Source organism: Myodes glareolus, chromosome 8 (genome assembly GCF_982192425.1).
Source record: "Myodes glareolus chromosome 8, mMyoGla1.1, whole genome shotgun sequence".
Taxonomy (NCBI): Eukaryota; Metazoa; Chordata; class Mammalia; order Rodentia; family Cricetidae; genus Myodes; species Myodes glareolus.
The window spans coordinates 30,198,609-30,210,942 of NC_142033.1; the positions used below are offsets into that span (position 1 = coordinate 30,198,609).

Below are 12,334 nucleotides of genomic sequence, written 5' to 3' on the forward strand. Positions count from 1 at the left end.
TCATAGGCCTGTTAAAAACAACCTATACTTCCTATAAACTAATAGAACAAACAGTAATTTTCAAAAGCCAATATACTCAAGAGCAAGTCAGTTCTGTTACTTAACTGAGACAGGTTTGGTGGAAGGCATCTCACTTACTGTCCCATCTGCTGGCCCTAATACCGCTATTATTATTATAGTGTGTGTCATGTGTGCTGTGGAGGCTGGGGACTACTCTGCAGAGCTGACGGCCTCCATCCACCTTTATGTGTGTTCTGGGCAGTGAACTGAAGTTGTCAGGCTTGTATAGTAAGAGATTCTTTATCTGCTGAGCCATTTTGCCAACTTGATTTATTTTTCAATTCCTTGATTTTAATAATCATACTGTGTTGGGCATGGTGCTACATGCCTTTAATCCTAGTACTTGGGAGGCAGAGGCGGGGGAACCTCTCAGAGTTCGAGGCCAGCCTGGTCTACAGAGTGAGATCCAGGACAGCCAGGGTTGTTACACAGAGAAACCCTGTCTCATGAAACAAAACAAAACAAAAAAATAACTATACTATGATTACACCAATGACTGTCCTGCTTCCTAGAAATAAACACTGCACTCAACATGCATGACATCTACAATTTATTCCCAAATAATCTGGAAAAGCAAACAAGAGAAAATGTGACAAGCCCAACTGAATCTGAGTAAAGAAGGTTCTAGCACTATTCTTACAATTTCCAAGAACTGTTAGCAGAGACTCAGGCCGGACTGAGATTTCCTATGGTAAAGGCCAGAGGTGTCTGACAGGTGAGTTGCTCCTAAGAGCATGTCTGCTGCTTTAGGGTTGGCAATCATGGGCATCTAAGCTTCTTACACACAGGAACCATGCACTTGCTTCTCCTTACCATTTCCATCATCTCTGGATCTTCAAAGTCATAAATGATATGTTCTAAAATATCTCTATCAGACACAAAGCCCAATGCTCTGAACACGATTATGATGGGAACTTCCTGTTTGATGTATGGCAAAGTTGCCACGATGCGCTGGCCAATAGCACTCTTCTTCGCACCCTAGAAAAGAAAATAAATGATATCAGAATGTGAACACACGAGAGCTCAGAGAAACACAAAATAGCAAATGGCCCATTTAGTATATATATTATATATTTTAAAAGAAGCATGTCTTTCCATTGTCCTAAAGCTTCTTTTAAAAAACATTGAAACAGGTTTATTAATTATTTGTTTTTTGAGACAGGATCTCACTATGGACCCAGCTGGCCTAGAACTCACAATGATCTGCCTGCCTGTGCCTCTGGAGTGCTGAGATTAAGGATGTGCACCAACACACCAGCAGGTTTACTAATTTATGAATGACCTGCACCAACACACCCAGCAGGTTTACTAATTTATGAATGACCTGGTTTCTTAAATCTAAGAGAACTTCCATTCTCCACTATCCATTTGCCAAGTTCTCGAAGAACGACCGGAAATGACCTTTGGCTACCAAAGAATAAAAAGTCTATTATCTTGCCATCCCCGTCTACAGTAGGAGGGGAATAAAAAGTAGATAGCGAGGGATGCTGGAGAAATGCCACAGAGCACTTGCTGTTCCTGCAAAGGCCCCACCCAGGTTCAGGTGCCAGCACCCACATGGCAACTCACAACCAACCATCTTTAACTTCAGTTCTAAGTGATCTACCAATACATTCTTCTGATCTGTGAATACTAGGAATATACATGGTGTGTATGCATACACAACAGGCAAAACACTTACGTACATAAAATAAATAGATAAACCTTAAAAAGAAATAGATTAGGAGGTATTAGCTATTGTATGGATGTCTTTAATCCCAGCACTCCGAGGCAGAGAGGGGTAAAGCCTGTAAGTTCCTGGAACACCAAGACTACAGAAATCCTTTCCCAAAACAGATTAGGCTAAAAAGAAAAAGTATGAAAAGACAAATATGGGAAAAGCAGCACAGAATGAAAAGTAACTCTCCCACTTCAGAACTCCCCCCACTGAAAGCTTACTCCATCCCACACGTTCATCCAGGAACAAGTGCTTAGATATTTCATTCAAGTCTTTGTCCTGAGCTTTAAGCTACACCTTCAGCCTTCATCTCTCCAACTGCTACCTGGGTGTTTCTACTTGGACATCTAACATTCCATTCAATCACTTATTTGTATCATCATCAAGACGGGTCAGACGGTAAAGGCATTTGCCACACTAGCCTGGAGACCCGAGTTCAATAATCAGAATCCACAAAAAAAGAGAGCTGGCTCCACAAAGTTGTCCACTGGCCCACACACGTACTGTGACACACACACCCTGCCACATCATCATGCGCACATACAGGATAAATACCTCCAAATTTGTCTTAGTGACTGAAGAATGACTTACCAGGTGAAAGCGCTGGCTGCTCTACCAGAGGACACAAGTTCAATTCCCAGGACCCACACGGCAGATCTCAACCATATTTACCTCAAGTTCCAGGAGACCCAATGCCCTCTTCTGGCCTCCCTGGACACCAGGTATGCATGCAGTTCACAGACTTCATGTAGGCACACATACACTAACTTAATTTTTTTTTAATCCTTTAGCAGACTGAGGCAATGTCTCAGTCAGTGAAGGATCTGCTGTAGCAAGTGTGAGGGCCTGAGTTCCAGAACCCACATAAAAAGCTGTGCGTGGGTCAAGTGCACTGCTCTTTCAGAGGACCCAGGTTTGAGTTCCAGAACCCACATGGCAGTTCATGAACATCTGTAACTCCGGCCTCAGGTGACCAATACCCTCTTCTGGACTCTTGAGTTCACAGCACACGTGGCACAGACATACATACATGCAGGCAAAACATAAACACAAATTTCCAAAGAATAGGCTGCATGTAGTAGTGGCTTCCACTTGTAATCTCTAGGATGGGAAGGCAGAGACAAAGGGATTCCTGAGAATAACTGGCTAACAAGCTTATTCTATTCAGAGAGATCCAGTTCAATAAGACTGTTTCAAAATCCAAAGTGGAACGCTTCTCAGGAATCACACACACACACATACACACACACACACACACACACACAACACACACACAAATTTTACTTCAGGACAAGCAGAAGATTAAAACACAATCCTTATATCATACACTTACCACACACCCAAAATTGTCTCACCTAAAACAGAACTCATATATGAAAACAGAAGGAAACATTGGTAAAAGAACTGAACTGATTACCCAAATTCTCCATGTGCACATGCACATCCACACATGAAATAAATGTAATTTATTTTGAGGGGCATCGAGAGACAGGGTCTCTCTGTGTAGCTTTGGAGCCTATCCTAGGCCATACCGTACCTGTCCTCCTCTTGCCAGCATGCTAACCCATATGGTACTGGTGGGTCGGGAAGAATTCTCCAGACATGATCGACACTCTCCTGTATAGGCGTATTTGGAATCCTTTTTGGCAAACACATAGACTGTGTTTGTTGCCATTTTCTCTTGAGCTATGAGAACCTATAGACAGAGTAAGAAAGTTACAGTTGAGAATCCCAAAAGGTCACAGCTGAAGTGGCAAGAAGAAAAAGCTGCAGTTATTTAACTGGTCACAAAGGCTCCACCTGATAGAAATATACACGCTCCAACAACCTGGCCAAATTTCCAGTGCCCACCACGCACATAAAGCTTCGGTTACATGGGCTTAGCTGTCGCGGCTTAACTCACCCGACTGTCACTTTCAGGTTATCTGTAGGAATGCGTGCTTTTCCTTCTCTCTTTGTGAAGGGGTGGGTGTGTGTGTGTGTGTGTGTGCGTGTGCGTGTGCGCACAGGTACCCATGGAGGCCAGAAGAGGGCATCCGATGCCCTGGAAGAGGACTTATAGGTGATTATGCCACTCCACATGGGGATGCTGGGAACCAATTCTGATCCTCTCTCTGCAAGAGTAGCACGTGCTCTTACCCTGCGAACAGTCTCCACCCCACCCCCCCCCGAGAATGTACACCTTTTAATTTAACTGTTAACCATCTTTTTTTTTTTAAGAGTTTTGGAGTACCACTATACCTTTTCTGATCCATTAATAATGAAGTAGCCACCAGGATCCAAAGGACACTCGTTCAGCTCACACAGGTCACGGTCTGTCAAGCCATTCAGCAGGCAGTAGGTCGAGCGCAGCATAATTGGGATTTTCCCTATGAAGGTTTTCTGGTGCTGAGTCTGCAGCTGCTCTTCGCCTTCTTTAATGACTGTCTTTGTTATGTCAACATAAAGAGGAGCCGAGTACCTTCAAAATAAAAGGGGGTCAGAGGTGACCGTGAATGAAGGTGCATTTTCTGAACTTTACTCAATATCAGGTGCAAACGAAGAAAAGTATCTCTCACGTGAGATTTCTTAGCCTGGCTTCATTCGGCATCATTGGTGAAGGGGCACCGTCTCTTTCCCAATGAGTAGGTTTGGAGAGATAAATTTGTTCAAATTTCAGTAAATATCTTGGCTGAAATTAAACAAAAAGCATGAAGAGAATAATTTTCCCCATAAAAGTTTTGAAGGTCAGGTTCTTAGTGTATGTCTTAAAGGTCAAAGTGAGAAAATCAGGAGTTTAAAGCCATACTGGGATACATAGCAAGATCCTGTCTCAAAACACACATTCAAAGTTTTACTGACTCCATTTTAACTGACATTAGCATTTTAAGTAGAAGCAACTATACAAACTGACAAAAGTTTTTTTTACTAACATGAGAACACTCTAAAGTTAAAAACCACATTACAGTGATGTGGTTTGTCCTTTTTGTTATGATTTATTTTTATGCTAGTAATGGTGGCACACACACCTTTAATCCTAGCACTCAGAAGGCAGGAGCAGGCAGATCTCTATGAGTCTGAGGCCAGTCTGGTCTACAAAGAAAGGCGTGTGCGCTCTCACTCTCTCTCTCTCTCTCTCTCTCTCTCTCTCTCTCTCAACACACACACACACACACACACACACACACACACCTGCCTTTAAAAAAAATAAAAATAAAAAATTCTATTTATGTATGTATATACTGTCCCTGAAAGTGCATGGCGCCTGAGTGAGTACCTAAGGACGTCAGAAGAGGGTATGAGACACTCAACAGGAACCAGGTCATTCATCTCTCTGGCCCACAGCTGTTCTCTTATACCTACTGCTTCCTTAAAGAAGACAAAGAAGCCTTTTTCATAGGGAATAGGGGAGTTGAAAAATGGCCTCACTATCTATCTTGACGACATATCCGAGCTGGCTTTCTGCCCTGATCCTCGTGCCTCCTCCCCCACATGCTGGAGAGCTGAGGCAGACATGACCATGTCTGGCTCAGACTTCATCCACCACAAGTAAACGAAGACTGTGTATGGCATCCTCTCTAATTTACTTTGAAGAGAATCCAAAACGGATCTGAGCCCACTGAGGGATTCTACTTATGCTTTACTTCCCTAGAAAAGGAACCCCAGAATTTCCTCCTGTGTCTGCTTCCTCAGGGAACATGATGCCCGCTGAGGGTATCAGTACAATGAAACCAAACTGATGAAACGGGCAAATTATTCTATTATTTTTATAGATCTTAATTAGTGCTACTCAAATCTGGGCTAACAACTCCACATTTATTTTTCCTGCCTGTACAAATACACAATGATTTTTCCAGGTCAGAAATCAATGTAACATTTCATCACAACAGTTACAAACTGGACTATGTAGGACTTTGGCACCTGGAATTTGCCTTTCTTCTCAGCCCTGTTGATGCTCTTGAAAACATCAGCCAGGACACTTACATGTAACATGATGGCAGTGTGCAAGTGCAGAAAGATATTACAAATCACACCGATTTTATTAATGATCTACACACTTTCACATACACTTCCCTTGGTGATGATGGAAAGTATAACAACAAACAAACAAACAAATAAATAAGATAAATTCATTTAGGATGAGGTTTCCCTAACCAGCAGGACATTAGAAGGGAGAAAAAAAGACCCTGACTTTTCAATTAGACCTGGTAAAAACCCAAATCTTGGGGGCTGGAGAGATGGTTCAGAGGTTAAGAGCACTGGCTGCTCTTCCAGAGGTGCTGAGTTCAATTCCCTGCACTGACATGGTGGCTCACAACCATCCACATGAGATCCGGTGCTCTCTTCTGGCATGTAGGCAGAACACTATATAATAAACACTTTTTTAAAAAAAAAAATTCTATAAACGACTTCCAATCTGACTACAGCCTGGGAACCGTGGAGAAGTGCCCCTCCACTCCACATCACCACCATCTCCCCAGACATGAGCTAGGCTTTGGCTACTCCAGGGTTCACCTATCTCCAGACCCTTCCCATTTCAAGGTGACACCATTTCTAGTGACCTTTCTAAATGAGTATGTTACACATTCCTTTGATTCAGAATTCCATCAGCAATTTCTCCAGAGCCTTTGATGATCTGGCTGCATCCTGCCTTCACCTAAGACCTCTCAAAACCAGATACATCAAATTTCATAGATGCTTACTATTTCATAGATGCTTTCAGGCTGCTTACTATGGGTTCCACCCAATTCTCAAGCTAAGTATATCAACAGTCTTATGGAAAACACCTAAGCCGGGGCCGGAGAGATGGCTCAGAGCACTAGCTGTTCTTTCAGAGGTCCTGAGTTCAATTCCCAGCAACCATATGGTGGCTCACAACCCTCTTGTAATGAGATCTGGTACCCTCCTCTGGCCTACAGGCATACATGCAGACAGAATACTATACACATATTAATTTTAAAAAAAATCTTTTTAAGAAAAAGAAAGAAAGAAAACACCTAAGCCATCTTTTCTGAGAAGTTACTGATGCCTTCACTGTCAAGTCAAGTTCCCATATTTCCCACTCAATCAAGCTTTAGAAACGGCTTTTTCTAGCCGGGCGGTGGTGGTGCAAGACTTTAATCCCAGCACTCGAGAGGCAGAGGCAGGCAGATCTGTGTGAGTTCAAGCCTAGCCTGGTCTACTAGCGCTAGCTCCAGAACAGGTTCCAAAGCTACAGAGAAACCCTGTCTTAAAAAAACCACTAGGAAAAAAAAAAAAAAAAAGCTTTTTCCTGCAGTACTTATCATACTGGCACTTAGAACTTATGCAAAGATCATGAAGAGAAGATGACCTGAGGATTTAAAAAGGCACATTATGGTAAATTCTGTGCAGCAGCTCCAACTACAACAGAGTAACAGCCCAGCACCTGGTGGTATACAGTATAGAGAAAAGGAGCTTAACTGGCTAGAAGTAATAACCTTTCTTTCTCTAGCTCCCTTCCAGAGACTGTCCCTACCTCATGCAGTTTTACCATTTCCCTGTCTCTCAGAGCTCAACATGCTCCTGGGGTTGCCTCTCTGCTTCTCTGCAACTGCTGATGGCCAGTCATTCTGCTAGACTTCTTTAAAACCTTATTTAAGGGGCTAGAGAAATGGCTCGGCAGTTAGAGCACTGGCTGCTCTTCCAGAAGACCAGAACTCAATTCTAAGCACCCACATGGCAGCTCACAACTGTCTGTAACTCCAGTTCCAGGGGATCCAACACCCTCACACAGACACACATTCAGGCAAAACACCAATGTACATTTAAAAAAATAGTGTGGGAGATCCTTCTGTCTATGTGTTGCTTTCATTGGTTAATGAATAAAGAAACTGGCTTGGCCTATAGCAATGCAGAACTTAGGCGGGCAAACTAAACTGAATGCTGGGAGAAGGGAGGCAGAGTCAGGAGAAGTCATGGAGCTGCCGCCGGAGACATGATGAAATTTTGCTGGTAGGCCACGACCTCGTGGTGATGCACAGATTAATGGAGATGGGTTAAATTAGAATGTAAGAGTTAGCCAATAAGAAGCTAGAGCTAATGGGCCAAGCAATGATTTAAATAATATAGTTTCTGTGTGGTTACTTCGGGACTGCAGCTGGGAACTAACTAGCGGCCTTCTTACTACAAAAAAATAATGCATTTAAAAAAAAAACACAAACTTATTTTTAAAAAGAAAACTAAAATTGCTGTGATATATATATAATTCAAAACTGCATATGTATAAATAATTATAAATGAAAAAATTAAACCAGCTATATGCCTGAGTAATTTTTATTTTTGATCTCATATTGTAATCATGTATTCCACACAATAAATAAAAATCAAGTGTCTGAGCATGGTAGCACATCTGTTATTCCACCACTCAAGAAGAAATCTCAGTCTAGATGATCATGAGTTCAAGGTCAACCCTGGTGATAAAGAGACACTTTGTCCTAAACACAAAAACCAATGAGAAGCAAGGTTTTCTTTTACAATATTAGACTGCAGATCAGAAGAGCAGATGTGGGTCATCTAAACAACATAACTATTTCCAGCTCACTGCTTTCAGGTGTTCATACTGAGTGCCCTCTTCCCAGCTACTAAAGATTCACTAAGGATGTGCAGGTGACTGCCTGTAAATCCCAGCTACTAGGAAGACTTAGGCAGGAGGATATAGAGTTCAAAGCCAGTCTGGCAACAGAACCCACTCAAGGTTAGCCTGGGCAACTTACCAAGACCTTGCTAAGAAATAACAACTAAAAAGAAAGGAAATAAAGCTCAAGGTAGAGTCTTTACCTAGTTGCACAAGGCCTGACACAGTCTGTCCTAATACCAAAAGATACATGCTATCTGAAGGGAGATTAAGGCTTTAGATCCAGAGCTGAGGGGAGGTGCTGGACACACACTGCAAATGCTACTGAGTGGGAGGACTGGTATTGGACTGGCTGATACTGGACTGAGACCCAGGTCAATACTTTTCTTCACCCGCAGCATAAACACAACCTTCTTACCGGCTCTTCAACTTCTCCACTGGCGTGCTGAGCTTCAGCCTGTAGGTCAATCGGTGGCGCATCTTCCACAATTCTTTGAACGGACATCTGAATAAACTCATCAAAGGAATCCAGCTGTTGTCTAACCAAGCCTTTTTCATCAAAATAAGAACTAGAAAAATATTAAGTTCATAATCAGTTGCATCTCAATTTGTTTTCTAGCATATTTCTCTATCTTCATTTAATCCACATATTTTCCTAACTTCATTTAATCTAATTCAACAAATACTCAATGAAATGCCAACCAATCTATGATACTCATTGCATAAGGCCGGGGTATTTTATTTGTAGACTTACTATGTTTTGTACGGAAAAAAGACAAAATAAGTAAAGTACAACATAAGAACTGTAAGGCAGCTTCAATCTGCGAACAACTTCAAACTCTACAGAATTTCCCACAGCCATGTTACACACAGTGTGACTGTCAGTGTGGTGATCACACTGGTAAGTGTGTAGCTTCCTAACATGACATGGTCTTACCGTATCATCTAATTGCTTTTGCATGAACGTTTTTACTATGGCTACTTGAGCAAAATTACACTTAGAAATGGGTAAGAATTTGGATTAAAATACAATCTTAATGTGTAATTTTACTCATTTACAGTAATTTAAAAACACGGAATTAGATTAACATCACAAATACAGTAAACGTACATAATATAGTGCGCCTGCCAAAGAACCCACCCAGCACAATTACAAGGAAAGTCAGACAAACCACATCCCACAAGTACTACACAAAGTAACAGACCTGAGCTCTTCTTTTAAAAGACATGCTGAGAAACTGTTTCAGATTGAAGGAGACGGATAAATAAGCCTTGAAACAAAATGTTTGGGGCAGAACAGATGGTCCAGCAGTTAAGAGTCCATATTTCTGGTGCAAGAAACACAGCTCCCTGGTAAAGAATAGGCAGCTCTTCCATAGGAGCCAAGTTCAACACCCCCATGGTGGTTCACAACCATCTCTTACTCCAGTTCCAGGGAATCTCATGCCCTCTTATGGCCTCCATGAGCAGCTGCATACATGGTGCACATAAACTCACACAGGCATATAAACACAAAAAAATAAAACTAAAAATCTAAAACCAAACTAGGTGTGATGGTACACGGCTTTAATCCCAGCACTCAGAAGGCAAATGCAAGTGAACCTCTGTGAATTCAAGGCCAGCCTGGTCTACAGAGTGAGTTCCAGAACAGTGAGAGCTACATAGAGAAACCCTGTCTTGAAAAAACCAAAAATTAAAAAAAAAAGAACTAAAAACAAACAACAACAAAATGTGCAACACTCAGAACTGAGGTAGCAAGTTCCAGGTCAGGGTGGCCTATACAATGAGACCCTGTCTCAAAAACATAATAATCCTAGATCCAGCATGAAAGAAAAAAAAATGGTTTGCTAAAAAAATAAGTGAGATAACAAGCAAAATGTGGAGAGACTCTGTAGGTTAAATAAGATTATTGGGTGCTGGAGAGATGGCTCAGTGGTTAAGAGCACTGGCTGCTGCTCTTCCAGAGGGTCTAAGGTCATTTCCCAGCAACCATAACGTAGCTCACAACCATCTATAGTGGGATCTGATGCCCTCTCCTGGCATAAAGGCATACATGCAGATAAAGTACTCTTACATAAAATAAATCAACTAAAAATAATAGTAACATTATTGTATCAATATTAATTTCTGTACTGTGATTATGTAAAAGAGTATCTGCTACTTACTTTCCAATGTTTTTAGGGGGAAATGCACAGAGAGAAATAAAAAGAAAATGTAGGCCAGGTGTGGTGGGCCACATCTTTAATTCCAATACTCAGGAAGCAGAGACAGGTGGGTCTCTGTGAGTTTAAGGCCAGCCTGGTCTACAAAGCAAATTCCAGAACAGTCAGGGCTGTTACACAGAGAAACCTTGTCTCAAAAAAAAAAAAAAAAAAAAAAAAAAACAAGGGGGCTGGAGAGATGGCTCAGAGGTTAAGAGCATTGCCTGCTCTTCCAAAGGTCCTGAGTTCAATTCCCAGCAACCATATGGTGGCTCACAACCATCTGTAATGGGGTCTGGTGCCCTCTTCTGGCCTGCGGGCATACACACAGAAAGAATATTGTATACATAATAAATAAATAAATATTTAAAAAAAAAGAATGAAAGGAAGGAAGGAAAGAAGGGAAGGGAAAAGGCAGTATAAGGTATTTAAAGGCTCCAATGAAGAACATAAATAAATTTTTTAGCTTTTCTCTTGGATGGATGGATGGATGAATGGACGGACGGATGGATACAGTCAGGTATAGTGACATACACTCGTAGCACTCAGGAGGAGAGCTGCAAATTCAAAGTCAGCCCTGTCTACAGCATCCAGAGTTGCATACAGTACTGTCTGCATAAAACAAAGCAACCCCTGCAGTAACTAACACATGTTAAGTACATAAGCACAGAAAAGGCCGAGATCTACCTATAAGGAACAAAGTTACAGGACATCCCTCACATCTTACAGTATCTAGCTGTTCAGTTTGGTCTAAAGTTACCTGATCACAATCCAGCATGCTTCTTGCCACAAATCTGGAGTGATTTCATCATCATCCTCATCATATTGCATATCTGCAAAAACAAAACACTATGCTCATTGGCAATAAGATGCCACTGGTTCACCGTCCCCGCAAGAAGTAAACTGGTACTCTGCTAAATAAAAGGCAATCACTTCACCCCACTTGCCTAGAGTTTCAGACAATTAATGACATAGGCCTATGTCACAGTAATATTCTTCCTATACACAGTTTTTACAACAAAGATTCAGCTACGTTGTGTGAATTTGTAACATTTTTAGGGCTGGTGAAATGTTCCAAAGGGTATAGAGGATTGCCACCACACCTGAGGACCTGAGTTCAAACCCTACGATATGCTTCACAGGTCCGTCCACCCACATACATACAAAATAAACAAATGTATAAAGAGGTCTAAAGCTTCTACATTTCCTCCAAGTACGAGTAATTTAAAAGAGAATATAATGATTCTGATAGATTTCCATGAGATATGAATAAAATTGAGACATTTAAGAAATTTTAAAAGTTGAAGTCTTAGTTGTCTATTGTCTCCACAAGAAAAGAAAATATGTGCAGAATGGCCAAAGTTGGGAGCTGGAATAAAATGATGTCTAAACATAGAGAAGTAAAGAGGTCAGTGGTGGCTCACGCCTTTAATCCCAGCACTCAGGAAGCAGAGGTAGGAGGATCTCTGGCTGAGTTCCAGGCCAGCCGGGTATAGGATACACGAAGAACACCTGTGTCGAAAAATGAACCACACACAATAATAAAATAAAATGGGTGGGATTAAGAAGTGTGCACATGAAAAGTTAAAAGACATGTTGTCCTTGTGAAACGGAATACGTACCATCCAAGAACTGTGTCATCTCATGATAAGAGACTAATTGAAGACCATCTTTTTAGACATTTACTTAAACTGAAGAGAGTGTGAAGGAATGTCAACCCAGATACCCATTCTTTGTCCCTAATATTTCCAGGGTATAACAAGAGGACGTGGTCAAAAAAAA

The 12,334-nt window shown here is 41.5% G+C and overlaps 1 protein-coding gene across 1 annotated transcript in view; it reads right to left on the minus strand.

Annotated features, from left to right (window-relative positions):
* Polr2b (RNA polymerase II subunit B) overlaps positions 1-12,334 on the minus strand; it is a 43,293-nt gene that overhangs the window by 30,390 nt on the left and 569 nt on the right. The window contains exons 2-7 of the mRNA XM_048446332.3: positions 11,313-11,385; positions 8,770-8,920; positions 4,336-4,448; positions 4,019-4,238; positions 3,315-3,473; positions 874-1,038 (exon numbers count right to left, since the gene is read on the minus strand). Coding sequence (XP_048302289.3) covers positions 874-1,038; positions 3,315-3,473; positions 4,019-4,238; positions 4,336-4,448; positions 8,770-8,920; positions 11,313-11,385 — 881 coding nt within the window. The remainder of the gene's footprint in view (positions 1-873; positions 1,039-3,314; positions 3,474-4,018; positions 4,239-4,335; positions 4,449-8,769; positions 8,921-11,312; positions 11,386-12,334) is intronic.